This window comes from Cheilinus undulatus, linkage group 11 (assembly GCF_018320785.1).
Source record: "Cheilinus undulatus linkage group 11, ASM1832078v1, whole genome shotgun sequence".
Taxonomy (NCBI): domain Eukaryota; kingdom Metazoa; phylum Chordata; class Actinopteri; order Labriformes; family Labridae; genus Cheilinus; species Cheilinus undulatus.
The window spans coordinates 24,209,159-24,234,829 of record NC_054875.1 but is presented as its reverse complement, the minus strand read 5'-3'; the positions used below and the strand labels follow the sequence as shown (position 1 = coordinate 24,234,829).

At 39.6% G+C, this 25,671-nt stretch overlaps 1 protein-coding gene across 6 annotated transcripts in view; it reads right to left on the bottom strand.

The window, feature by feature from the left end:
- si:dkey-151g10.3 (serine/threonine-protein kinase WNK1) overlaps positions 1 to 25,671 on the bottom strand; it is a 48,303-nt gene that overhangs the window by 21,661 nt on the left and 971 nt on the right. For all 6 annotated transcript variants that reach the window (XM_041800192.1, XM_041800187.1, XM_041800190.1 and 3 more), the window contains exons 2-4: positions 14,274 to 15,467; positions 821 to 993; positions 39 to 259 (exon numbers count right to left, since the gene is read on the bottom strand). In XM_041800192.1, the coding sequence (XP_041656126.1) occupies positions 39 to 259; positions 821 to 993; positions 14,274 to 15,002 (1,123 nt within the window). In that variant the 5' untranslated portion in view covers positions 15,003 to 15,467. The remainder of the gene's footprint in view (positions 1 to 38; positions 260 to 820; positions 994 to 14,273; positions 15,468 to 25,671) is intronic.

The window sequence follows — 25,671 nt, the reverse complement described above, 5'->3', positions numbered from 1 at the left end:
TTGTTCTCCACAGCAGTTGTCCTAAATATGGAGCCTACCTATCACACTCTTGGCAAAGGAGGTCCTCATCAGAGTGGCCAGACCCAGGTCACCGATCTTAACTGAGCCTGTGGGGCCTGTTATGAAGATGTTGTCACACTTAAGATCTCGATGGACTATCGGAGGAGTCCTGGTGTGGAGGAAATGAAGACCCTTCAGGATCTGACGACACCAGCTCCTCAGGACCTTGGGTTTCATCACTTTGAAGCGCTTCAGGTAACTGTGCAGAGATATCAATAGCCTGATTTTGTGATCAAACTACTACATATTTAATCAAACACTGATACATGCAAATGACTTTCACTAAAGATTAATCACGCTTTTATGTTGTTTATACTGCATTGATGAGATGCAAATGCATTCAATTAAAGAAAAGTTTATACTATCATGCATAAATCAGAGTTGGTCCAACAAAGCATGTGAAATAACTGAAATGAATAAGGAATCATGATGAATTAAAAAGCCACGAGTTCCCTTAGAAATAATGAAAGGGGACCCACAACTATTAATTTGTTTTATAGCCACTGTTTATGTTGATTTTTGTCCTTCACATAGAGAAATTAGTTTACATTTCTACTCTACTTTCATCAGCCAGAGTGCTTCATTACTAGTTAACTATTTGCAGATCAAAATTGTTGTCCAGGAAGGAGGTTTACATCTGCAAGCGGGTTCAAGAAAAATGGTATAGAATATTTCTTATAAGTAAAGACTTACTTGTAGAGAGATCATTTTAATATGAAAGGAAATGAATGAATGACTGTTAAGAGGAGGTAGTGCTTACGTTTTGAGTGTTCCTGAAGTCATGAGTTCTGTAACCAATACAATGCACTTCTTGCCACGGAGCACAGACTCCCAAGAGTCATAGAAGCGGACGATGTTGGGGTGTTGAAGCCCCTTCAGCATCTCAGCTTCCTCCTTGAAGCGTTGCTGCTCTGCTTTTGTCAGTTTGCGGTCCTGAGAAGAGAAATACATAAAAGTTCAATGGCAAGACAATAACTATTTTCTCACCTACAGATCTAAAGAGAGCTTTTCCCCATACCCCGACTAGTATCTTTTAAAACCATAAGCACAGCTCAGTGTGGCTCATAAGTTGACAAGTTCTGCACCACAAAAACAATCAATACTTCCCTTGACATTCCACATCCACTTGTGTGCACTAACACCTGCTGCTGCCACTAGATGGTACTAGCAATACAGACATGCAGCAGCACTGAGACAACACCCATGCCTGAGCTTCATAAAACACATTTATGCTGCATCTGCCACAAATCTACAGTATGGTGGACCAGTGGATGCTGCAGAAACCCACTTCAGTGGCAAGGACAGCATCCCAGAGGAACAGGGGCAGTCACTGGAAAAATCCCAGTGTAAGACATTGTCACACTGGTTTTTATAACACCCAACACTCATGTTGTTATGCAGTAAAGATGTTCTGTACTGCTTTTCATAGCACATTTTTTATTGTATCATTTGCATATTTGCACCAATTCTTTTTCTCCCCTAGTTCCCCAAATTAATTTTCCTAAATCTGCCATATTAAAGAAATATATTTTTTAATTCCCTGAATATTACGTTTAAAGGGAAGTGCATTAATATTAAGAAGAATCAAAACTATGTTCATGATTCAATCATTCAACAACAGAGGAAATCCTGACTGGACCTCCTATGGCAGTTTCTATTTTTAGACCTGCCAGAAGCAACTGTTGTTGTCTGCTATCTCCATGTGTACTAACAAAGCTTTGTGGGTCTGCTGTCTCTGACCTTTATTGACCTTGTAACCCGATGTGCATTGACATCATCATTGACATAGCACTCAAAGGTAAACACTAACACGAAAGAGTTCATCGTTAAATAGTTTATGTGAAAGGGTGTTTTTAAAGGACAGTGTGTTTTACTTAATGAGGGAGTCAAATGCAGCCAGTTCTGTCACAATCAAAGCTCTCTAAAAATAGAAGTCATCATAACAATGACTTTCCACTGATCAATACCATTGATCTGGAGCTTTTTGCTTCATACAAAGCTCCCCAAAGAGAAACACTGTATTTCAAATTTTGAATGTACATAAACAATTCTCATATATTTGCCTTCCATATATTGTGCCCCTGCCTCTACTCCCTGTGTCTGTCTTTCTTCTTTACAAAGACCCTCCAGTCGCTGTGTCTATACTGGTTCACTGTCCTTTTCTGGAAATACTGGTGGAACCAACCTCTCCCGCCCTCCTCTCTCAACGGAAACACAGTATCAACAAAAAGACTGCTCCTCTTTGCTCTATTATGGCCAAGAATAAGTTACCCATCCTAGGTTCACCCTCATAGTCTCATTCCTTTAATACCAGCTACATAGAGTTTCAGTATGCATGCATGCCAAAGCACTTGCGTGAGTGTGTGCAGGTGTGTCTAATCATGCCAGGATCTCATCATTGCTCATCTCTAAAGAAATATCTACTTGTCTCCCTTCTGGACACATTTTGTCATTGATGTAGGCTGAGTTTTGGTGCGTCTGTCCTCTGTCTCACTCCTCACTCAGAGCATCACTCTGCTTCACTGTCTGGAACAGTGGGAGACAAGCTGTGTCTCTGTCTGCTGCCTCTTCAGCATCTATTTTATCTCCCTATGAGTGTGGCATCAGACACCCTTAGGGTGGGCAAAGTTCAGATAGAGTTCATTTAGAGAGATTCTGTCTAGACGGACTCAAACAAACCCCTTACCCTGGCCATGTGCATAGCCAGCCACTCACAAACAGGCCCACGCACATCTATTTCCACACAAACAGAGGCACAACAACAACAAAAACATGACAATACATGCTCTTCAAGTACGTAACAGCCTGCTTTTCATTGCCAAGACTGCATAACACACCCAAAACAGCTACTGCTGTCAGGTCTCACTCATGCTAAATGATGTGATAAAAGTAAAGAACATTACTTAGGTACTCATGAAAAATACTACTATAATCTGGGGCAGTTTTGGCACAACAGCAGTTTACAAAAACAGAACTGACAAACAAAATAGCCACTTCAGGGGAAAAAGGAAACAATTGTCTCTTCACCATTAGAGAAATGAAAATGGGGAAGCAACAGAAAACCATAAAAATAAACCAGGGTAGGTAGAGTGCAGCTCAGATAACATGACAAAACCTCTAAATCAAACAGGCAGTTCTCTTTTTCTCTTGTCCTGAAAGAAAATACCACTGGCTTTTAAACACAAAGATAGTATAAAAACTAGGGCTCTGTCCAGAATCCTTCCCTAGTCACGATATAGTGCACTATGTAGTGGATGAATATGCTGTTTCTGGCTGAGCATTGTTATTCCCTGTATATTGCAATCATAGTATCCAACAATGCACTGCAAAAACTAAAAAGTTGTAAACAACTGATGGTGACTATCAGCAATAATTACCATCATGAATCACAGTTCAAAGCTGAAACAAGCATAGTTAGATTTTAATGGTCTCATATGTGACAGCAAGCAAATTAAGTGTGACAAGCGGCTGGGTAGCTCAGTGGTTTACATCACTGATTTTGCTACAGAAAACTGGAGGTTTGAATCCCAGCCAGGACACAATGAGTATCCTGTGTGGGCCCTTGGGCAGGGTCCTTAACGCCAAAACACCTGTCCCAGATATATGTCGCTCCGGACAAAACTGTCTGCTAAATGACCCTGCAAGAATACAGAACAGTTCAGATTTTGAGGCTTTTTAAACCAGGATGTACAGTATAGTCATGTGCACAAGTTTTAGGCAAGTAAGGTGCTATTGATTCATTATGGCCACAACCTGGGGCTGGAAAGGGCAGCCAGAGTCAAGCTCACCACACGTCAACACATGTTTGTAGCTCAGCTGCCAAGGTCTACCTCAACAGTATCTCTCATGTCTGGGTCTTTTCACCCCGGGTCACGGCAACCGTTTTTTAGCCTTTGAGGCATCCACAGCACAACCAGGGGCTTCTGGCAACCCCTCTAACTGCCCAGTTGGTACCCTAGATTGTGCTTATTCACCACATCCACCTCTTACTTCAGCCTCAGCTTTTCACCCAAACATGCCTAAAAGTTCCGCACATACTGTTTAATCTGCTATATAGTTTTACAGATTTACAACAAAGTAACATTTTTCCTTATGATGATTACATATGTGACCATTGTCTGTACTTCGCTGTAATTTTGGAATACTCTGCCTTGGGAGATTAAACTGTCTTTTAATTTGCAATGATTTTATGACCTTTGTCTGTGTTTTACATCAGGTATCATTTAACTTTCATATATTTTAATTTATACGTCTGAATATTTTTTATTTCAATCCTTTTCAAACTTACTGTTTTGTAGTATTTTTTCATGCTTTACTTATGTAATAACTTTAAATTTTATAAATCCATTTTATTACTTATTCCTTGTTTTTTATGATTTTATCCATTATCCCTGAATTATTTCCTGTCCATCTGTTTCTTGTAAGACACTTTGGGCTGCATACTTTATGTATAAAAAGTCCTATACAAATAAAGTTAAGTTGAGTACGTATTTTCAGTGTTTTTGAAAGTATACTGAACATAAAAGTAGTTTTCAGTACAAATCTGCTGTTATTTTAGATAACCAGCCATTTTCACAAATGTCTATGAGCCATTGTTGTGACATGACCGGGGTAGTGTCTAAACTTCTTTTTTACTGAGTGCACAAGTCCAGCAGGCTATTAAAGATGGCTCACAATGAAGTAGGCTAATCTTTTAAAAACAAGGGTTTAGGCTACTGTCAAAGTAATTCCAAAAATATAAAGATAATAGAATACAAAATAAAAGCATATCCTGCATTTAAATAAACCCCTTGGTTATTAATTTGTACAAAACAGTGGAATGAAAAAGGGATGTAGAGATACACTCAATACACAATATAATAGAATAAAGATATTGGACTCATGAAAAGACATTATTGCAACTTTTGGGTAGGAAAGAAGACTCCAGTCAATTTATGCCAACCCTCTGACAATGAAAATGCAAAGTATCTCTTTTCTTATTTTTCTTTAGATAATACTTTTTGATTCTGAGGTTTTATAGGTGTTACTTGCATTGAATAAGAGAAACCAAAAGTAAATACAGCTCTCTGCTGATTAAAAAGAAAACTGCAATATATATTTTGTTTAATCGATTTCAGTTGTCTATATTTGTATCCATTCTTTGTAATATTGTGATGTATTACTGTATCCCTAATGAACACAGTTATATTTACATTCAAAAACATTCCATCCAAGAAAAACAGGATGTTCACTTGCTGGTATTTGTTGACTTTATCTCTTTGATTCCATCTGAGACAGTGGTTAACTTTACTATTGTATGGTCCTTCACTATTGACATTAATCTTTTTACCCATTTATTCTTAATTGAGTTTTATTAAGTATTTGCTGCTGGGTAACCGTTCTTAGATAGAGAAAACATTGGATGTTCATGTTGTTTTGTCTTCACACAAACACAATCTCTGAGGTCACGTAATGCTGTCACGTGCCGCCTCCCCGACACGGCTTTAGTCTTATATCTTAGTAAACAGAGTAAGACCTAAGACCTGGTTGTGTGTACCACTAGTTCTTTTTAGGATCAGACATCTGGCAGAGCAGAAGGTCAAGCAGCAGGTTAAGTAGCATCATAAAACAGGAAATGGACAGGATATAGCTTACACAGCACATTTGGTAGATGGTAAGAGGATGGGGTCAGAAGTGCCAAAGCACGTGAGCCCTAAAACATCTATTTTGGCAAACACTGCGCGAGTGTCAGATATCAGACACACAACATGAGAGGGACTGACTTCCCTGGATGCCTTCTTGTCTGAAGACGGAGTGGAGTGTCTGCAACAGTGTGAAAAACAGGGCAATAGAAAGAAGACAGGAGTGTCTTTTTCTCATTATACATACAGTTTATTAGGGGGAATGCAGCATGCAGGGCTCTGAAAGTATGTTGGTGTTAGAAAATCTGGGGTGGCGGGTGGCTAGGATTAGATTAGTGTAAGCTACAACAGATCAGACTAACAAGATAGATTGCTGGTAAAGGGCTGGCCCTCATGCTGGATTAGAACCCTAGGCCAGTAGGCCAAGTTCACAACACTCAGAAAGACCTTTGGCCGATGCACAGCATTAGCTATATTTCTTAGCTGTCAATAGTTTCAGTCCAAGTTTCTCTCTGTAAATCTAAACTTTAATGCCCTATAGTCTAGCTCAGTGCATCCCAAAGTGTGGACTGGGGGCCATTTGAGGTCATTTACAATAACTAATAATCACAAAAAAAATGTGATCACATTTAAAGGATAATAAACCACTTATGTCTATATGTTACTAATTTAAGTCACAGAAGAAAGAAAACCCTGCCAGAGGTTCCAACTCATGTTTATTATTAGTTTATCTGATGTAAACAACCGGTGTCACGGTTTAACAGGTGCCAAATTAGCTGGCGAGACTCTGTTAAACATTCTATGTTGCTGGCTTCATGATTTTAAGGCAGTGGTTTATTAAATGTACTTTGCGGACAATTTCCAAGTACTGCCAATGAATCTGAAAGCCAAGTATTTGTATTGAAATTACCTGTTTATGAGATAAAAAAATGAAAAATTAAAGGTAACTATTTGAGTCTAATACTATGGCTGTACAAGGGTTTCAGAGGACCCCAGAAGATTTTCAGGTCTCAAACAGGGCCGCATCATACCGAAGTTTAGGAGAGATTGGTTGAGCTACTCACATCCTCTCTGGGTTTCATGGGAGCAACATATGTTAAAGGTCACATATTTCACCCCTTTAAGAAAGGTCATATTGGCTCAGAGGTCCCTAAAACATGCCTGTGAAGTTTGTTTCTGAAAAAAACACTCCAGTATTTGATGTTTGCCTGTCTAAAAAACTGTGACTATGCCCCTCTCAGGAAATGTGCTTCTCCTGATCCCCTCAGCTGCCAGCTGAGAGGAGGATCAGGAGAGGAGACCAGAACTTTCCTCCAAGCGGGGAGGGCCACCAAACCTGGGGTGGTGCTAACTCCCCACATAACATCATGAGGGGAAAATCTGAGAATGGCTTGTTTCAACACACATTTTCTGAAAGGTGGAAAAAGAGAGGGGGGACAGAATGAATTTTTCTGACTCTTGGGGGGATTGTGGAAAAGCCCAGGCCGAATATTTTTTGTTGGAAAAGCCTGAAAAAGTGTGCTTAGCATAATATGTGACCTTTAATAGTAATGTCAATAAAATTCAGAAAGGTCTTTAATGAAAACCGGAGCTACCACAAGAGCTTTCCTGTACCTTAGATAAAAATCAGATTTTAATCTCATCACCAGCACTACATACTCATTGATTTTTGATTTGGCTAGGATTTGTTCATACTGTCTGTGTTTATGTGGTAAAACATTTATAGGTAGTTGAAAGTGCTGTTAAAATGATGGCTAAACGTGCATGGCTACAGCCTGGGGGGCACTTGCCAGCTCTCAGCGCCCTTGTTAAGGCTGTGGCTGGTCAGTTTGGTTGGATCAATTCCATCCCAGTCTAGTCCTCAGGCTGTAGTCCTTTTATTGGTGCCTATTCTAATTGGGATCATCCATCAATAGTCTGACTTTGCTTTACCTGGTCTGACCGGGCATCTCTTTTAAAATCTGGAAGAGGTTGAATGGAGTTGGTTTGGTCCATTTGTTAACATTTTTTATTCGTTTTAGTGATTTTGAGGGGATGATGAATATCAGTTTGTTGGTTGATTAAAGCTCCTATGAGAAGTTTGTATCTGGTTTTGAATCAAGCTGAAATTAACTGTTGCATTTTCATAAGCTTCTAGATCAAACAAGACAACAACAATGCAACAAGAATGACTACTCCTATTTTATAGTAATTTAATGCCTGTTACTGTTGCCACAGAGTAGGTGTCAGACAAAATAATTTACAGCAGGATGAGGAAACAGCACATTATTGTGTGATTATTTTAACTGTGTACTGATACACGTACAGAAAAAGATCAGCAAAGAGATAAGCACTTTTCACTACAGGGGCCTGTAAAGTAATCACAAACTGAAAGTTCCTCGTTGAAGCTTTAATTTTTAAACAAGTCTTTTGCGGTTGTATTTTGCAATCATGGCATCTAATTTTCTTTATGAACAAGAGGAAAAACAACAGTTTTTTTACCCAGAGGTAGTGGTCTGGGATCAGATAATATTTCTCAATGTTGTGAACGGGTTAATAATCATAAAATGAGATGTAAACATAAATTCTATTTCACAGACACATCACACTGAGCTATGAGGTTAGGTCACCCTTTGTCACGAGAAGGTCTTGTTAAGCTCTAAAAGGATGAGCTTAAGAGACATGGCAAGGTGTTTGAAAGTCAGCCTACTAACTCAGACTGTGCATTAACTGCAGTTTCATCTCTACTGTGATGTGTGCTTTGGGGAAAAAACACAAAAATCTGAAATTAAAATCACAATAAATAATACAAAAATTACTTAACATACACAAGTTATGGTTCCACTCTCCACCCTCTTCCACTCTTTTGTAACTGTGTATGCTATTTCATGTCAGTGCCTCTGCTTACAAGCTCTGTAGTCCTATTTTATGAATGACAATTTAATGAGAAGTCATGATTGATTGTACCTGCTTTTTAATCAATTTTGTGAAAAATTCTATTGGATTTCACACAATGTTGATAAAGTAGGTTGAAGCATAAGCAAGCAAGCTAGCAGCAACCCTCATATAGCAACCATATATCACTCCCTATGGGCTATTAACTATCTCCAGATTCACCACTTTTCAAGGGAAAAACTTCAAACAATTTAATGATGAACAGTGATAATCCGAATCTTTTTGACAGTTTTTATTTATCAAAATTTGTAAAAGCCACTGACAGATGTAAAGGGTGACTGATTTATGAAAAAAACAAATAATGAAAAATGGCAATTTAAGGCTATGGCCAGTGATATATAATAATTCAATGTGCTTCATATTGTTATTGCAAAATTAAATAAACTATCCTACACTGAAATATATATCTAGTATCTAACCATGTTTTCTTAGATCATGCAGACCTGCTTCTTTCATGCTAATATCTAATGTGGCATTGATCATCAGTATTTCAGACCAAACTACTGAATTAGTTTTTGTAGTCCTGGGAGTCTGGCATGACTGAGGTGAGCTGAGCTGAGCTGAACCTGTCTGGGATAACTGGGTTGAACCAGTCTGGTTTCTGCTGCCCGAGTTATGCTGTCTGTGCAGGGTTTTTGTCCCAGCCTCACAGGCACCCACTGTAATTAACTCCCCTGGATCACTCTGCATGCTCACTCACACAGACAAAAAGTGATGGAGGGAGAAATGGAGGGAGGTTGAGAGAGAGGAGAAAAGAGGGAGGGGGAGAGGCAGACACATACAGTGGCATGTTGACACAGACACAAGCAAAGAGCAACAGCTTGCACGCAGAAATGCAATAAATGTTGGAGACAGATATAAACAAATCGACTAAAAGGGTGATGAGGGGGCGAAAGTGCTAGCATGGGAGATGTATGGCTCTGCCCTTTTAGGCATGGAATTCCCAGGGAAAGGGAAAGGAAAGAAGAGCGATGGTGTCCGCACTGTGAACTTTAATTACACACTCTTTCAAGCTGCATTTGGACAGCTAATCCCCTGGCTTCCCTCTCTTTGTGGACACAGGAGAAGAGGAGCTAGGTGCTCCCAGGCTGCAGTCTCACAGGGTAGCCACATAAGCATCAAAAAGTGCAATATCTACTTTCCTATCCTAACTTATGATAAAAGGAAACAATATTTTGTATGCCCTTAGGAACTTACATTTGTACAAATATTTAAATTTGAATAAATCACATTTAACACAGTTTAGAAAAGAATTCTTGTGTTTATAATCATCCTGTAAGTTTCAACAATAGTGTTCTGGCTGTTTGTATCCAACAACAGTAGGCTAGTTGTTGTTTTCTACACTTGATTATCAACGCGAGAGTAAGATGATCATGTCTAATTATACATTTTTTAAATCACTATTGTTTATTGTCATGCCACTTTGCATTGAAGCAGTCTAAAAGTGTTGGTTAGATGAGCTAAATAGGGCAGATTAAGTGACCCGACTGACTACAATGTTTCCCCTGAATGCAGCACTGAATCCATTTATAGTTGTGTGACCTGGTCGTTGTGTAGTGTCTGCATTTGTGCATGGCCATGTGTGTTTGTGTGTGCCCATGTGTCTCCCTGCATGGGGTAAGTTAGCATTAGCTCAGAGGCTGCTCTCTGGGAGGGATGCCATGGTAATCCTCTGTTTGGCTGCTTGTCTCCCTCCTCTGTCTCTCTCTCTCTTTCAATCATCATTACCTCCTGTGTCTCTCTCTTTTCTTTCTCACACTCTTCATGTTGTCTCATCCTCTCTACTGCTCTTTTTCAGAATCCTAGTCTGTTTTATTTTTAGAGAAAAATTGCCACAATCTCTTTAAATAAGTCCGAAATAACACCTTATTAAAGAGTAAAAATGTTGACAGTGAGGTGGTAAAAATGCACAGTTCCTTGATACTTTTCAATATCACATGTCAAACAATACAATCTGGTGTTTTAATGGTAGATGTTACAGAAAAATATCTGAAGCTTTACAAAGCTACAGATATTAAATCATTTTAACCAAAAGCTGCTGCATGTAAAGGTAAAAGCAATTGCACTGTCTAAGCAAGTATGTTTTCAGCTTTTATCAGAAGCATTGCCAGCAGATTTCACCACAATTTTTGGCTATTTAAAAACAAGAAATTACCCAATACTAGGGGCTTAGGAATTCGATTTTTGCTGCTGTGGTATTGAAACTAGAGCTGCAGTAATAGATTCTTTTTGTAGTCCAGTACTCTATCGATTATTCTAACGATTAATCAAGTACTCTAATAAGAAATATTGCATTTTTTTAATCAGTCACTTTTGCTTTTTACAAGAGAAGTAGTACTAGACAAATGAGAAAAGAAGATTGGTCCCTTAAATGAACAACTTCTATATTAAAAATCAGTATTAACAGGTTCTCAAAAGAAAATATATTTTACAAAGTGTAGTGAAGTTCTGATGACAATTTACATTTCTTAAAGTTACAAGGAAAGGAAGTTAAATAATGACATTAGATTATGCCATATTTGGGGTTTTAGGGATCCTTTCCCAGGACATGTTTGGTGCCAACACTTTATTTGTTTAATTGTAGTTTATATCTATTTTCCAATTTGCCATTAAAGTAAAGCAACACTTCATCATTTTAACACCCTCTACTTTATGCATAATTGTAATATTTCATATTCTAGCAAGAATAAAGCTCCATCATTCACACAGTGGTCTGATGATGTCTGAAAGGTGAACCTTCAGATTACAGGAATATGGTCTTTTTTTCAAAGGGTGTTCACTTTTAATTTTTGCACATTTCTGTTTGTGAGTTCATCCACCATAAAAATGTGACCTTTTAAGACCATCCACTGACATGGAGAACACATTTTAAGGGATAATGCTGCTTCTATGACCTGTTGAATCCTGATGGTATGATGATGAACTTTAACCTATTTAGTCTCTGTCTCAGTCACTGTCTGTGGCAATAAGGTGTTTCTATTTAATTGGTGTCAATTCCTTTTCAATTTAAGTCTCATCAAATTATGCAGGATGCTAAAACATTTTGGAAAAATACGCTGTAATCAAGACATCAGTGCGCTGAGTTTTAGATAATTTATAATTAAATGTATAACGTGCACGCGGAAGAGAGAGAGGGAGAGAGAGGGATAGCACCAAAGCAGGACTTGAATCGTTAAGCCTGTCTGTCTTCTGTGAAACTGTCGGGTCAATCAGAGAAGTTTATGAAATTCCCTGAAGTCTGCAGACACAAACTGAGCGCTGTCTCACACCAGCGAGTCATGCAGGTAGCGCATAAACTCGGAGTTCTGCATAGGTTCACGGGTGCAGGCGTAGTGCCATATCTGCCATGAAGCGACGGGCAGTGGATGCGTAAAAACACAGGATGAGTGTGTGTAAACATCACTGCATCAACTTCTCTTCCCTCGTGATTTTCATGCCTCACATCATGCATGTTACATTATAGTAACAGCACAGCACGCCGTGCAACACACAGTGCGATGTCCAAGCTTACAGCATGGACGTATATGGATACAGGACTGATTTAAGCAAAGCCTCAAGGCACAAAATTTGCCTCGAGGAATTTTATATATAAATCACTCAGATAATTTGAGGAATCATTTTAGCCCTAATTGAAACAGGTATCAATGCCATCCAATCTTTACGATTATCATATCAAAGTTCAGAGTTCTGATGTTTCATCTACAAAAACAGACTGTTTCTACTTTGTCTGGTTTCCTTTTCATTTCTGGACAAAAAAATTGGTCTGTCCATATCATTTTACACGTACTGACTTTAAAAATGCTGAATCTAGTTAAGGTTCATTCACACTGCTGAGCCAAGCAGAGAACAGAGGGCTGCCTTTGCTGTCTGGTGGCATGACATTAATATATAATGACAGCATTATTATTAAAGGTGAAACAGTACACCTTTGCAAACAGAGCATATCAAGTATTTAAGTAGTACAGAGCATAAGCTGTTTCAGTATAATATACAGTGCAGATTCTCCAGGTGCCTTGGGTGAACTCAGAAAGGTGATGGGGAAGTGCCTGCTGCTTTTAGTCTGACAGACAGAGCCTGATCTTGAGGATTAGTCGGGGCTTCTGTTTTGGAATTAGCTCTGAACCAAACACATGACTGACTTTTCTCACACAAAGCCGGCAGTCAAATCTGATGGCTTACCAAAACACTGCTTTCTATTGTGGGGCCAAGAGTCAGAGGGATGCGTTTCTGTTCTCCTCCACGAGTGTGTCTCCCACCACATGTTGAAATCATAACATGTAACAATGTTTCCCTTTGGTCCTCATGATAAAGTCAGTTGTCTTTAGGGTGTAAAGTACTTGACGGGGTCCTGATGTAAGACATTTGTAATGTTTCATTATCATCCTCCCACTGCCATGTCAACACATGACAAAGAGTTTCTTACAGTGATGTCCTTGGTTGTTACACCTACATTTGTTCCCCATGGCTCTGTGCTGAAAGAAAGCATCCCATTCAAAGATTCATTCTCATCTGACCATTTTAATTTATACCATACCATATTTACACAATTTACAATGGAAGGCAGAAATATACCCTATAGTCTGAGCCATACATATGCACATACTAGTCCTAAAAAGATGTTAAAAAAAACACTTTAACTTCTCATTTGCTTGTGAGCAGCTTGTGAGCCGCTTGGCATGAAGAAAATTAGCTATTTCTGTTTTAAAAATATGTTATTAATACTTTGTCTCTAATTGCTATTTCCCTTAAATGTCATGAAAGAATTTCTTTTATATAGTCTAAAGCCAAAAACTGGTTCTAATAGGATACCCCACAAGAAGAAGAGGCACTGGCAGCCAAAGATTCTATTATTCATAACAGTCCTAGAAAAGGCAGAGCCTTTACTTTCACTTTGTGCTGTCAGTCAGCTACAAGCAGTGCTCCTCCTTTTCACCTCAGCTTCACTCAACTGCAGACTCGCCTCATGAATAGCAAGCAGACAACATACTGAGATTCCAAGATTTTAGTGTCTCCTGGTGTGACACATCAAATGCGATCCCCTTCAAAAGAGCAATGATGAGCTTAAAGCTCTCTTAGGCGCACTAATTGAAAAGAGAATTAATTGTTCATATCAAATAATTCAACTAACTGCTGAAGGCTCCTAACACTTTCTAATGATCTATTATTTACTGTTATTCCATATTATTGATTACTCTAGCTCATTTTATCTGGCAGCTTAACATTAAAGGTAACACTAAGCTATATTAAAATAACGGTTAAAAAGTCAGCTGTCTGCAAAAGTAATTGAAATTTAGATGAAATTGCAATAATGCCTACTGCAATTTTCATATCGCAGAAGATGCAATATTTCTTTGACCCAAATAAGCATCAAAATACTATTTTAACATTTTTTTTTGCAGCAGACATGTTATGCTCTACACATCACGCAAACACTCAAGTGTAAATATTTTCTAGAATAATTTGCAAAAAGTCCTACATTCCTTATTTTTGCATATATTTAGCTAATTAAAATTGAGAATGACAGGTAAAGTATCATTTATCATGACAAGTCACATTCAACTGCAGTATAAAACAAAGATAACCACAATTCGATGTTTTTTTTTTTTCAAAATTGTTCAGCCCTAGTCACTATCATGGTGCCAAAACAGCTGGTCTTACCTGCAGCTCACACCAAGCCACCTCCACCCAGGTCTCTGTGTCCAGGCCTTTAAACACCGTTTTAAAGGCTCCTCTTCCCAGTTCAATGTCAAATTTGAGGAACCTTCCTCCAGGAGAGGTGGCAACAGCCTTCATCTCAGCCTCCTCCTCCTGCTCACGGTCCCTCTCCTTCCCCCTCTGGCCAGCTGCGGTAGAAGAAGCGTCCTTTCCGGGCTCCTGGCCAGAGCTCTCACAGGATGGGTCATGGCCCATGGCAGCACAGGATGAGGCAGCTCCTTGCTGGGCACTGCTGGTGAAGACTGAGTCTGAAGAGCGAAGCTCCAGGTGGGGGGCACTGTGGGGTGCCTCCTGGGGCACCTCCACCTCATCGTCCTGCTCACAGATCTCCACACTCTTCCTGAAGAAGCGCTTCTCCCTCCTCAGTCGTTTCTGGCCAGAGTCAACAGTTAAGGAAGGTGTGGAGAATGAAATCCGTCTGTCTGGGTTTTCCTGGCTGGTTTCCCCTCCTCCTCCTCCTCCTCCTCCTCTTCCTCCGCCTCCTTGGATTCCTCCATCGTCTCCCAGTTTCCTCTCCTGAGTCTGGGAGGAGGGGAAGTCCGAGGGGGTGCTGTGTGTCCTCTCCCTCTGTGGGTCGGCCCGGCCCTCTCGCTCTGCGTCCTCCTCCCTCTGTCCATCAGGTTTCTCAGAGGACTCCTCCGTCCCCGTGGGCTCTCCTGGGTCGGTTGCCATGGGGAATGGCCTCTCCCACTCTTCCTCCTGGACCTCCTCCTCCTCCAAACCTTTGCTTCTCCGTCAGTCCCCGTCTCTCTCCCTTTCGGTGGTCACCCACTCACCCCTGCCAGTCTGTCAGGTGTTTTCTTCCAGAGCTTCAGGTGACTGACGGCCGTCTCTGGTCAAACAGATGACCCTCCAGTCCTCCTCCTCCAGTCTGTGTCTTCCTGTCTCCTTTATGAGAGGACACTCAGCAGCACAGGAGAGTGGCACCACAGTTGTTAGAAAACAGTGTCCTTCCTCACGTTCTTCCTCACCATCGCCTACATTTTCTTAAGATGCCACTTATGTGAAGCACTCAAAGATAACCACACATCTCACAGCTCTAGCAAACACACACTAAAGCAGGAGTTGTTTTCAAGCCTGATGGGAAGCAGCAGTGTTCTTCTTTCAAACTGTTGTTTAAAGATCTTCAAGTAAACCCTGCAAGACAAAAACAAAACATCACATTAATATTCAGAATATTCTGCCAGGGGAGACGGTTATTGTTCTATTGTTGTCATATCCCTGTCAAGAAAATGCTAGTAGGATAATGTATGATCTACATGTTTGAAAAGACAGTTTGAAAGGTGCCTGGACTTCAGAGGAAAATCATCAGCGCACCCTTCTGAGAAAAAATGACTGCCATAGTAGTCTTGTATGTCTATGAAAATCAAACAAGACTGAATGTGGCATTCTAGAGCATTTCACTTTTTAGACACCATTGCAGAAAAGATGTTACTATTTCCTATAATGCAAACCACCACCAATTCTTGCAAAGAGACAATGTATTTCCCTTGATAATGTTAAGAGTTGATTGAGTGTCAAACCTCAGCTAATGCATTTATGCAATTATGCTTGCAAGGTAACAAAATACTGCAGACATGAATGAAAACTTAATGTGTGTTCACTCTGAAGAGCTCCATAATAACTGCAAATTTTCCAGCAATCAGATACAAGGGAAACTTCAGAAAGTAGTAACTTCCGTAAATGGTGTTTTTCCACAGCTTCTTGGCAACGTGGCCTACAGTAATTAATTAGACAATGTAACTCAGACCCAGCAGTGAACTCTTGCACTGCAACTTGTACCCGTATAAGGTAAGAATATCCTAAAACCTGTACAGGAGAGTGTTTTTATTATTGGCCAAACTATGACATTTAAACCAAAGTAGCCTCAAAGAGTACGTATCCAGTCAAAATTAACCTCAGAGATGACCAAACTTCAAGAGCACATTTTTCAGAGTCTTGTGACTTTACGTTGTACTCAATAGCTCCATTAGTCAACAGAAAGCTGCTGTTAGGAATATGCAATCTCTACATTAAATATGGATGATGAACTATGGGCTGGTGGAGTGTAAATAATTCATACTCAGAAGGATTGTCAAAGCATGCTGGAGAGACTACAACACATCTGCAACTAAGAGCTCATTAATATCCACAACTTTGATTAGGATTATGATCCACTGACAGAATTACTTGGTGCATACCCAGCTGAGCATTCAGGTGGGGTGATAATCGACAGTTTTCAGTGTTATCCTCTGCCAACAGAAGGTGAAACTGAGCACAGCTGGTGTCCTCTGACATGGCAAGATCCCTGCAATGCTGTAACTTATTCACTGTTTGGGTTTGTGTGTGAAGGAGTCTGTGTATACCAATGGGCATCATTCAGATGACATCTTTGTCTCCACCTCTCCTTTATCACTTCTCATCTGGCCTTAGGTATTATATCTCATCTGCTGTCTGACAGCAAATGATCTTTTTCATCAAGACTGAAGTTTCTCTGGAGCTAATCTCTAAGAGACAAGGTTGGGCTGCAATTAAGACTGCAAAAAAGCTCAAAGTCTCCATTTATGATTTATAATGGATCAAGCAGCTGGATTTACAGGAAGTGGGCATGCTAATGCATACCAATAACCAAAGCTGTGGTGAAAGTGCAGTGAAAAAGGGCAGTCCAGGTCAAACTATTTACTCACTTTGCATATAAGTTTCCAACTCAACGTGTATTACTTTACAACCTGAACACATGGGACTTTCAGGGGCCAATGTATGCCTCAACCCCCTTTCTAAAATTACAGCACTCTGTGGTATGAAATGCACCCGCACTGACCACCCATGTACAGTCTCTTTGAGCCCCTGAAATGTCTTCTTTGACAGATGCTGGCCTCATTCAAAGCAGGTCTAGACTTTTTTTTTTTCTTTCACTTCAATGAGCAAAGTTCACCGTGACTGCTGGGGGCTTGTCTGGTGGCTCACATTAGCAATTATCTCCTTTATAACACAGTCATTAACACTTTACATCAAGCCCTGTTGTCTCTGCTGGTTCAAAGAGGACGACTCTGGCATGCAACGCTAGAAGCTGTCAGTCATTTTAAAACACAATGGGCTGATATTAGACCAACTGCTATGAGGCTCTACAAGAACAACAGACTTCCAGTTGGGCAACATTCCCGAGACACATACACATGCCTCTAAGAGACAAGCTGTAATTAGCATTTAGCTTGTGGCCTCCCACAACATGCTTCTCATCTAAATGCTAGAGGCATTAAGAGGGAAATATCACATTTTTTTGTCTAATTCATCTAAAGAGTAAACAGCTGACACAGATATGATGAAATGGCTACATCTGAACACAAACTAGTCCAAATTTGAGCTCCTTATTATGTGTCATGTGGCAATGCCCAACCCAACTACAGCACAAGGGTGTGACTAATGATTTTTTGTTTTTTTCTATAAATAGACTAAGTATTTGAGAAAAGGTTTTAACAATGCTTTTAAGATTAACAGGTTCAAGATAATGTCCTTTCTTAAACCAGCAGCTAATATGTAAATATATTAAAGGGGAATCTCCTGTAATTTTCTTGGCCCAACAATTAAAAAGTTGATTTCATAAGCACAGAACTGTACATTTTGTATGTTTGTCTGAGGAGAAAGTTACCAGCTTGTGTATGAATCCCTTTATATACACACAAAATCCACATTTACATAAAATTTAAACCCCTCTTTCCCTGTGACCTGGCATACTGTCAACCTCATTCAAGGAGTCTAAGTCTGCATGATTGGACAGGGGAGATGAAAGCTGCATTTTCATAATATTCTATCATACGTAAATAACATTTACCACTTGCATGTCTTGCTTACAGCATATAAGTGTGTGATCAAAACAACATCCCAGAGTACAACCCCAATTCCAAAGAAGTAGGGACACTGACTTTATAAATAAATCAGAATGCAATGAGGCCCATAAACCCATACTTCATTCACAAAAATGTCAACAACATGTCAGATGTTGAAACTGAGACCACGTCATGAAAAACATTGGCTCATTTCCTATTTGATCTCAGCAAAATATCACAAAAAGAAGGAATGGGGCAACAAAAGGCTGGAAGAGAAAGTGGTATGGATGAAAAACAGCTGAAGGAGCATTTTGCAACTATTAGGTCAACTGGCAACAGGTCAGTAGCATGACTGGGCATAAAAGGAGCATTTTAGAGAGGCAGAGTCTCTCAGTAGTAAAGATGGGCAGATTTTCACCAATCTGCAAAGAGCTGTGTCTAAAAATTGTGGAATAATTTCAGAAAAGTTCCTCAACACAAAATTGGAAAGATTTTCATTACCTCACCATCTACAGTACATAATAACAAACCCTCAGAGAGTTCAAAAGTTAATTTAAAACAGATTGAGGCAAATTGGAAAACTGTTCTGTGGTCAAATATCCTTCTGCAAACCATAGACGCTGTGTCCTGGGGACCAAAAAGAGAGGGACCATCCAGCTTTTTATCAGTGCACAGCTCTAAATCTCTGATGGTATGGGGTTGTATATTAGTGCCTATGGCGTGGGCTGCTTACACATCTGGAAAGATACTATCAATCCTGAAAATATATAGAGGTTTTAGAGCAACACATTCTCCCCTCCAGGTAATGTCTCTGTCATGGAAGGCCTTGCACACTTTAGCAAAACAATGCAAAACTACATACTGCATCCATCACAACAGCATGGCTTCACAGTAAAATAGTCCAGGTGCTGAAAAGACCTGCCTGCAGTCCAGGCCTTTCACCAACAGACACATCTGGTGCATCATAAAATAAATATCCAACAAAGAATAACTAGGACTGTTGAGTAGATAGAATCCAGCATCAGACACGAATGGGACCACATTCCTCTCCCGAAACTCCAGCAACTGGTCTCTTCACCCCCATACATTAAAAGACTGTTATTAAAACAAGAGGGGATGCTACATAATGGCTAACATGACCCTGTCCCTACTTTTTTGAAACGTGTTGCTGCCATCAAATGAAAAATGAGCTAATATCCATCATGAAATGGTAAAATGTCTCAGTTTTAACATCTGATATGTTTATGCTCTATTGTGAGTAGTATATGGGTATATTAGATTTGCAAATCATTGCCTTCTGTTTTATTTACATTTTTAAACAGCAGCCACTGATTGGGGTTATATCATTGAAGCATTATAAAAGAGAATTTCTCACTAAAGGTTTCTAATATCATTGCTGCCACACATCTGAATCACTGAATATGAAAGTAACAGTTAAAGTTCTCACAGTCATAATTTTTTGTGTATAATGGAAGTGTCACTGGTGACAAATATGGGAGATTTTCTGCTTATACAGTTCTACAAAGAAAGGGGTTAAAAACATGGACTTCAGCACCAAATATTTCCAGCTGTGATCAAAATATAGCTGGTATGTCTTTGTGTGTTGAATTTTCTGGATAAAAATCCTTACACTCGAGAAGACTGAACAAATAAACCAGGTTTGGTCCTCTAATTTAGAAAAATCAATGATAAGGTTATTTAAAGCTCTCTTGAGGACTTTTTGCTTGTGTTGATTCTTGCATCCCCTCTGGACAATATAATACATCATACCTCTTTACTGATTTTGTTATGTAATTGTGTAGTGATCATTTTCTGACAAAAACGAAGTAGTAAGCAAGCAAATACTTGCTTTGTATATGTATATTATAACATGTGTTTCTTAAGTGTGCTGTAAATGCTCTCTCCTGACACCTACCCCGTGGCTGCATTTCAGGCATTAAAAATGATGTTGCTCATTTAGAGACATCACTCCTGATTTCAGTATCTTTGCTAAACTGGTCACAGGAGCTTTAATTTGTCTTCATGTGCAATCAACTGCTCATTTCAGCCCTGCAATGAAACTAAATTACACAAAACAATGTCTTATCTGAGACTTTGTGCATGACGATTCCTAAAAGAAAATGGTCTGAGATACAGCAGCCCAGAGGGGACATAGTGTAGTGTACAGTGAGTGTAAAAAGGTAAAGGCTAACAGGATGTGGGGGACAAAAAGAAGGAAAAACAACAGGCGATAAAGAGAGGGAAGTTGCCCTTTAAACAGGAGCTTATTCGCTCATGTCCCCAGGGTAAGGAGTTCCCATGAGAGCCACATACCGGACAGAGTTATCACAGTACATCAAACACGTTCAACCCCATCACTGTCTCTCACACCCACCCAGTCTCCCTCCAAACACACAGATATGAGACACACCAGCAGGCTAGGACAAACTTTGAGTTGCACTTTTTGTCTCTGTTCCGCTTACATTATTGTATCTCTACACAGGAGATGAAAATAAACACACAGATGCATTAAAAGCAAACACTCCCACACCCAAACCACATGTTCCCTTTCACTGAAAGAAAGCCAAAAGGAATTTCCTCACAGCAGCCAAACTACCAAGCGATAAGTCAAATCAGAAACTTACAACAAAACATCACCAGAGCTGCAAGGTGGATTCTATATCTCAGCACCCCAGTGACCCCAGCTCGCAGCCTACATCAAATTCACATGTCAGAATCATTGTCTGCTTATTTCTCAATCAGTGCTAGGGTGCATGAGAAGTGAACATCTGACATGCTGCCCTCTGTCTGCCCTCCAGGCTTCGGCGGAGAACACCTGCAGCTTGCCTAATCATTTTTGAAATGTGCAATGAAAATCATTGTGACAACTTTTTTTTCATGACTGCCAAAGATGTGATTTCTATTCTATTCTCAAAACCCTCTGGAAGCCATGTTTGTTTTTCTCCAGGACTTTTTTTTATCTATGCTCAAAGTTATGACATGCTGGGGGTCAGAAATCACAAGCATTTTTTTTCACCAAAAGTATGTACAAAGTAGTCTGTCATCTCCTGCATGCTCTGTGACTTTGAACACATTAGATAAATTGCGACCCTATTTGTCTACTGCATTTCTTAATGGGGGTGCAAACATTAATCCCCAGGAACCTAACTGCCACTGGAAAATTAGGCAGGCGGACAAAGGAAGAGCCATGGGACTCAGTGAGTGAGTGCGTGTGCAGACAGTGCCTTTTTTGCAATCGAGGGGGACGTGTAGATGAAAAGAGTGAATAAAAAGTGGTGAGGGGGACAGGAAGGGATTGTGGTTGATGTGAGCAGGCGGACAGAGAGAGAGAGAGAGAGAGAGAGAGAATGAGAGGGAAGGAGGGATGTAGCGAGGGGGACCAGCTAGTAGAAGGGGTGGGAAAAATGTGTGAGTGAAAGGGAACAAGAGAGAGATAAAGAGAGGGGGGTGGTACAGACAAAAAGGGGGCTGGGGGGATTTTGCCTGATAAAATATGTGCCAATGTTTGTGTGAATGAAAGCAGTGACTATAGCTAAATTTCAGCACAGGACAAAAGCAGCTATAGTGGTGTGTGAAGTTAGGAGAGATGAGGAAGAGGAGAGGAAAAGTAGGAACGTTTTGCTGTGTGGAAAAAGGCTTGAAAACACGTAAACATGAAGTGATTACATTAGCATAGGAATGGTTTCCATTGGTATGTCCAGTGTCACAGGGAGACTGGGTGCAGAGGGTTGTGGGGGAGCAGGGACATGGGATGTTTAGCTGTAAAACTGTAACAGTAAGATTGTCCTGCTGCTCTACTACCAGCCCAAAAAATGTTTCAGGTGAAGCTTTAAAGACTGGTCAAGTAAATAATTCACTGGCTAATTTTGTATACCAAATAAAGCCTCATGTTCTCATACTATGAGTTACAAATTGTATTGACTTAGTTACTTCATGTCTAATGTTACCATTACCTTTGTATAATTTGTTGATAATGGATACATGAAGTCATGGAAAAATAGATTAAATCATGCTGTATTGTCAATATTACTTTGCATGAGGGCTGCACTTTTAATCACAGATTGATTGTTGTTGTGATATATGAGCATTTGCAGTGTTTTTACCACGTCACAAAGTGATGCCTTCACTCAGCATCCACACATAAACTCATTAGATGGAACTTCTGTGAAATAGTCATGCTCTCTCACCCTTTTGATGTAGTTAAATCAAGTTAGTCTAGCTGTAAGCTGCTATGAGACTGTTTGATGATAATCTAGTGGGAAACTGCTTTTAGGATTTATTTTGAATTTAGAGAATACATGTTTCAGACAAAGGTATTATTGAAGGGAAATATGAGGAATGGCAGATAGATGTAGAAAGCTGTAAGTTATGTGAGAGATTCAGGAAACTGTTCGGCAGACATAAGCTTAAAAAGTAAATAGTCTGGATCAGCAGATATGATTTCTACTCATTTTTATAACCAATATACAAGCTATAAATATTGGCCTATATCCAGTGTAAATATCCATATAAGGACATAATTTTATAAAACAGGTGGAGATTGATATAAGATCTTTTTTCAAACACAAAAATGCATTGCATATATTAGTTGCTTTGAAAACTTGTGACTTCTTGAAAGTATTATGACATTACAGGTGCAATGTCTGGTGTAAAGTTCTCAAAATTTTGGATCATTTCATACTCTTCAATTGGAGATGCACAAGTTGTAAAATACAGGGTTGAGAAGATGCAGATGTTTATTCATTATTTCCTTTGATGTAACACTTCCACAATGCCAACACCTTCTCTCATTTTTGACCACAAAACAGATCAGAGTTTGTCTAACACGTCATATCTTATCACCTCCCTGAATCAGCCATTATGTGTGCTATCTGCCAGTATTAAATTGAGACAACACCACAAATACATTTCTGACATCTGCTCATGTCTACACTATTTGGATGGCTGATGTTTGTCAAAAGGGCCGATGTTGGTCAAACTGATGTTAAACCAATGCATTGGTGCATCCCTATTTTGGATGCACCATTTGTTTAAAAATGATGTAATCTTTGTTATTTTAATGATCTAAAGTGATAAAAAGTACTAAAAGCTTTAAATAAGCTGGATCTGTTTCTTAACAGGTGCAGAGAGGAGAATGACGCCCATCAAAAACAGCAAGAAAACTTCTGTGTAAATTATGCAATAGTATGTAAGCAGCATTTCAGTGCCCAAACACTGCCAAAGATGGGCAATTTAAACATGGTGCTGGAGTCTGCTTGCATTTTTTGATGATTGAAAACGAGACATGTCCCAGTATTTGGCGCTTACAGCTGCTATATTTGTTGCCATGGCACCAAATCAAGGATTGCAATCCTTAGAGTTTTGCTAGTATCACACCAAAGTTAGATTTCTGTAATAATGAAAAACACAGTCAGATATTTCCTGTCAGGTGAATAGTTGAAAGTGCCCAAGTGGCTTATCATGAAGTAGATGTACTGTATGTTTTAGACCAAGCTTTTCTGTACAAAACAGTTAGAAAGGAGAAGCTTGGAGCCACTTGGCCAAGGAGTGTGATAAAACTCAACAAATATATAATAGCCACGACTCTTTCAGTTTAAATCAAACCAAACCCAGCAGCTCCACATGATCAGTGCAACATTTCCTTCTCTGTGGTCTTTTCCCAGTTCAGCACTAGTCCCACAGAGATTTAACCAAAAGAAGGAGCCTGAGTGATGTGGGGAGACAGGTCAGAGGTACCACAAGGTCTGAGAGCTGCTGGCCAAATTCAAATTATTTCATGCTACATGATCTGAAGATTACAGTCTACATATGAACTCTGCAGCACAGCTGCTGATGCCAGAGCAGGAAGAACACAGGCTGAGTTCAGAGAGTCTGTGTTAAAGGCAGACTTGACTTTGGTCATGCAGTCACATCAGGACATATCACTTTAAGTGGCAGGTGTAAACTGACTCTGACTCAGCTGCTGTGGGAGGAGGTACTCAGGCTTACACTGGTATGTGGCACAATAATTAATTACAATGTTCAAGACAAGCATTGTGAAATATAGACAGCAAGGAACACAAGCTAACGCCTTTATGAAAAGACCTGTAAGAATAGTTATTACTGCAGTGACAGTTAATAAAAATCCTTAACAAAACAAAGTAAACGAAATGAAGAAATCTTAAATGTTATCCTGAATTGAAGCATGGTTTATGTGAATCCAGCTCTTTAATGTAAGAGTAGTGTATGTGCAAGCAAAAAATAAAAGCAAATGTAACTAAATCTGTTGTGATTACTCCTCCTCCTGCATAATGATTGCACGAGATGTTACAGCACATGTTGCTCCCTGTGCGTCTCCAGTCAAGGTGGTGTGTTTGAAATCAGATGAAAAAAATACCAAAATGCTGGCCGCTAGAATCAAACACACACCGATTGTTCTCTACCCATTAGGGAAACTCAAGGCTGAAACACAACAAGGACTTTTGTCCAATCCAGGTCAAGCATGGGAGAGCGGAGTGTAGGTAGCACACTCACAGCACTGTTCACTGAGAGAGAGACACACAGACAGAGAGAATATGTGTTATCTAACCTCCGTTTTTTGTTCTCTTTTATTCCCCCTTCAGCTACCAGAACTGCTCCATCCATACTGAAGGATTCCTTTAATCCAGGTGAGAGAAAGGCTCCTTAATCAGCCAATGATGAATCGGGATTACATGTTCCTAAAGTAGCTTACTACTGCTGCAGCTCATATCAGCATCTGAGCCCCTTTTGTTCCCGCAAATGGTCTCTGAACTTTTACGGATGATGGAGCACTCAGAGATCAGCAAAGTGTTGATATTAGTGGATTAGCAGCTCTCAGCCTTTTAGAACAGGAGAAAGTACACTCCCTAATGTCTTAAGTACAGGTGTGACTCTCCAATAACACTATTAGGCTATTATTTAGATGCATTGTGTTTAAAACATAGACAGGAAATCCATTAGGTTTGTCATCATACCAGAATTTAAAACGTAGATATAATACTAGTTAAGATAAAACCATCTGACCTTTTGGAGAGCCCTGCAATAAAAATAGAAGTTCTTGCTACCCAATTTTGTGTAGTATCTTGTTGATGACTGATCAAAAATTGCAGACAAACTGTGAAAAATGCACAAATACATTTGCAACCTTCCGGTGTAGAAACACTGCAGAAATAGCTGTGCAATTTGAACACTTTTCCCAATACTATTAAAATAACAGACTGTACCATGCACTACAGAGGCATATCTAAGTATTTAAATGTTTGACAACTTTAATAAATAATGATATAGGAGCAAGGGGGCAGTACTCAGTTGTGAATGCAAATGATTGGTATTATGCAAGAGGAAGTATCCGACATTGTGGAAAATTAGTGGGGTTGTTTGGAATTTCTGACATGCATTTTTTAAAAAATGTCCTGGAGAAAATCCACTTTGATGTGACTTGTCATGCAATATCCAATGCTCGCTGCAAAGTGGCAGTGATGTATGTTATTTATAGGATAGAGCATATAGGCAAAGATACAGAGATACCAGGATGT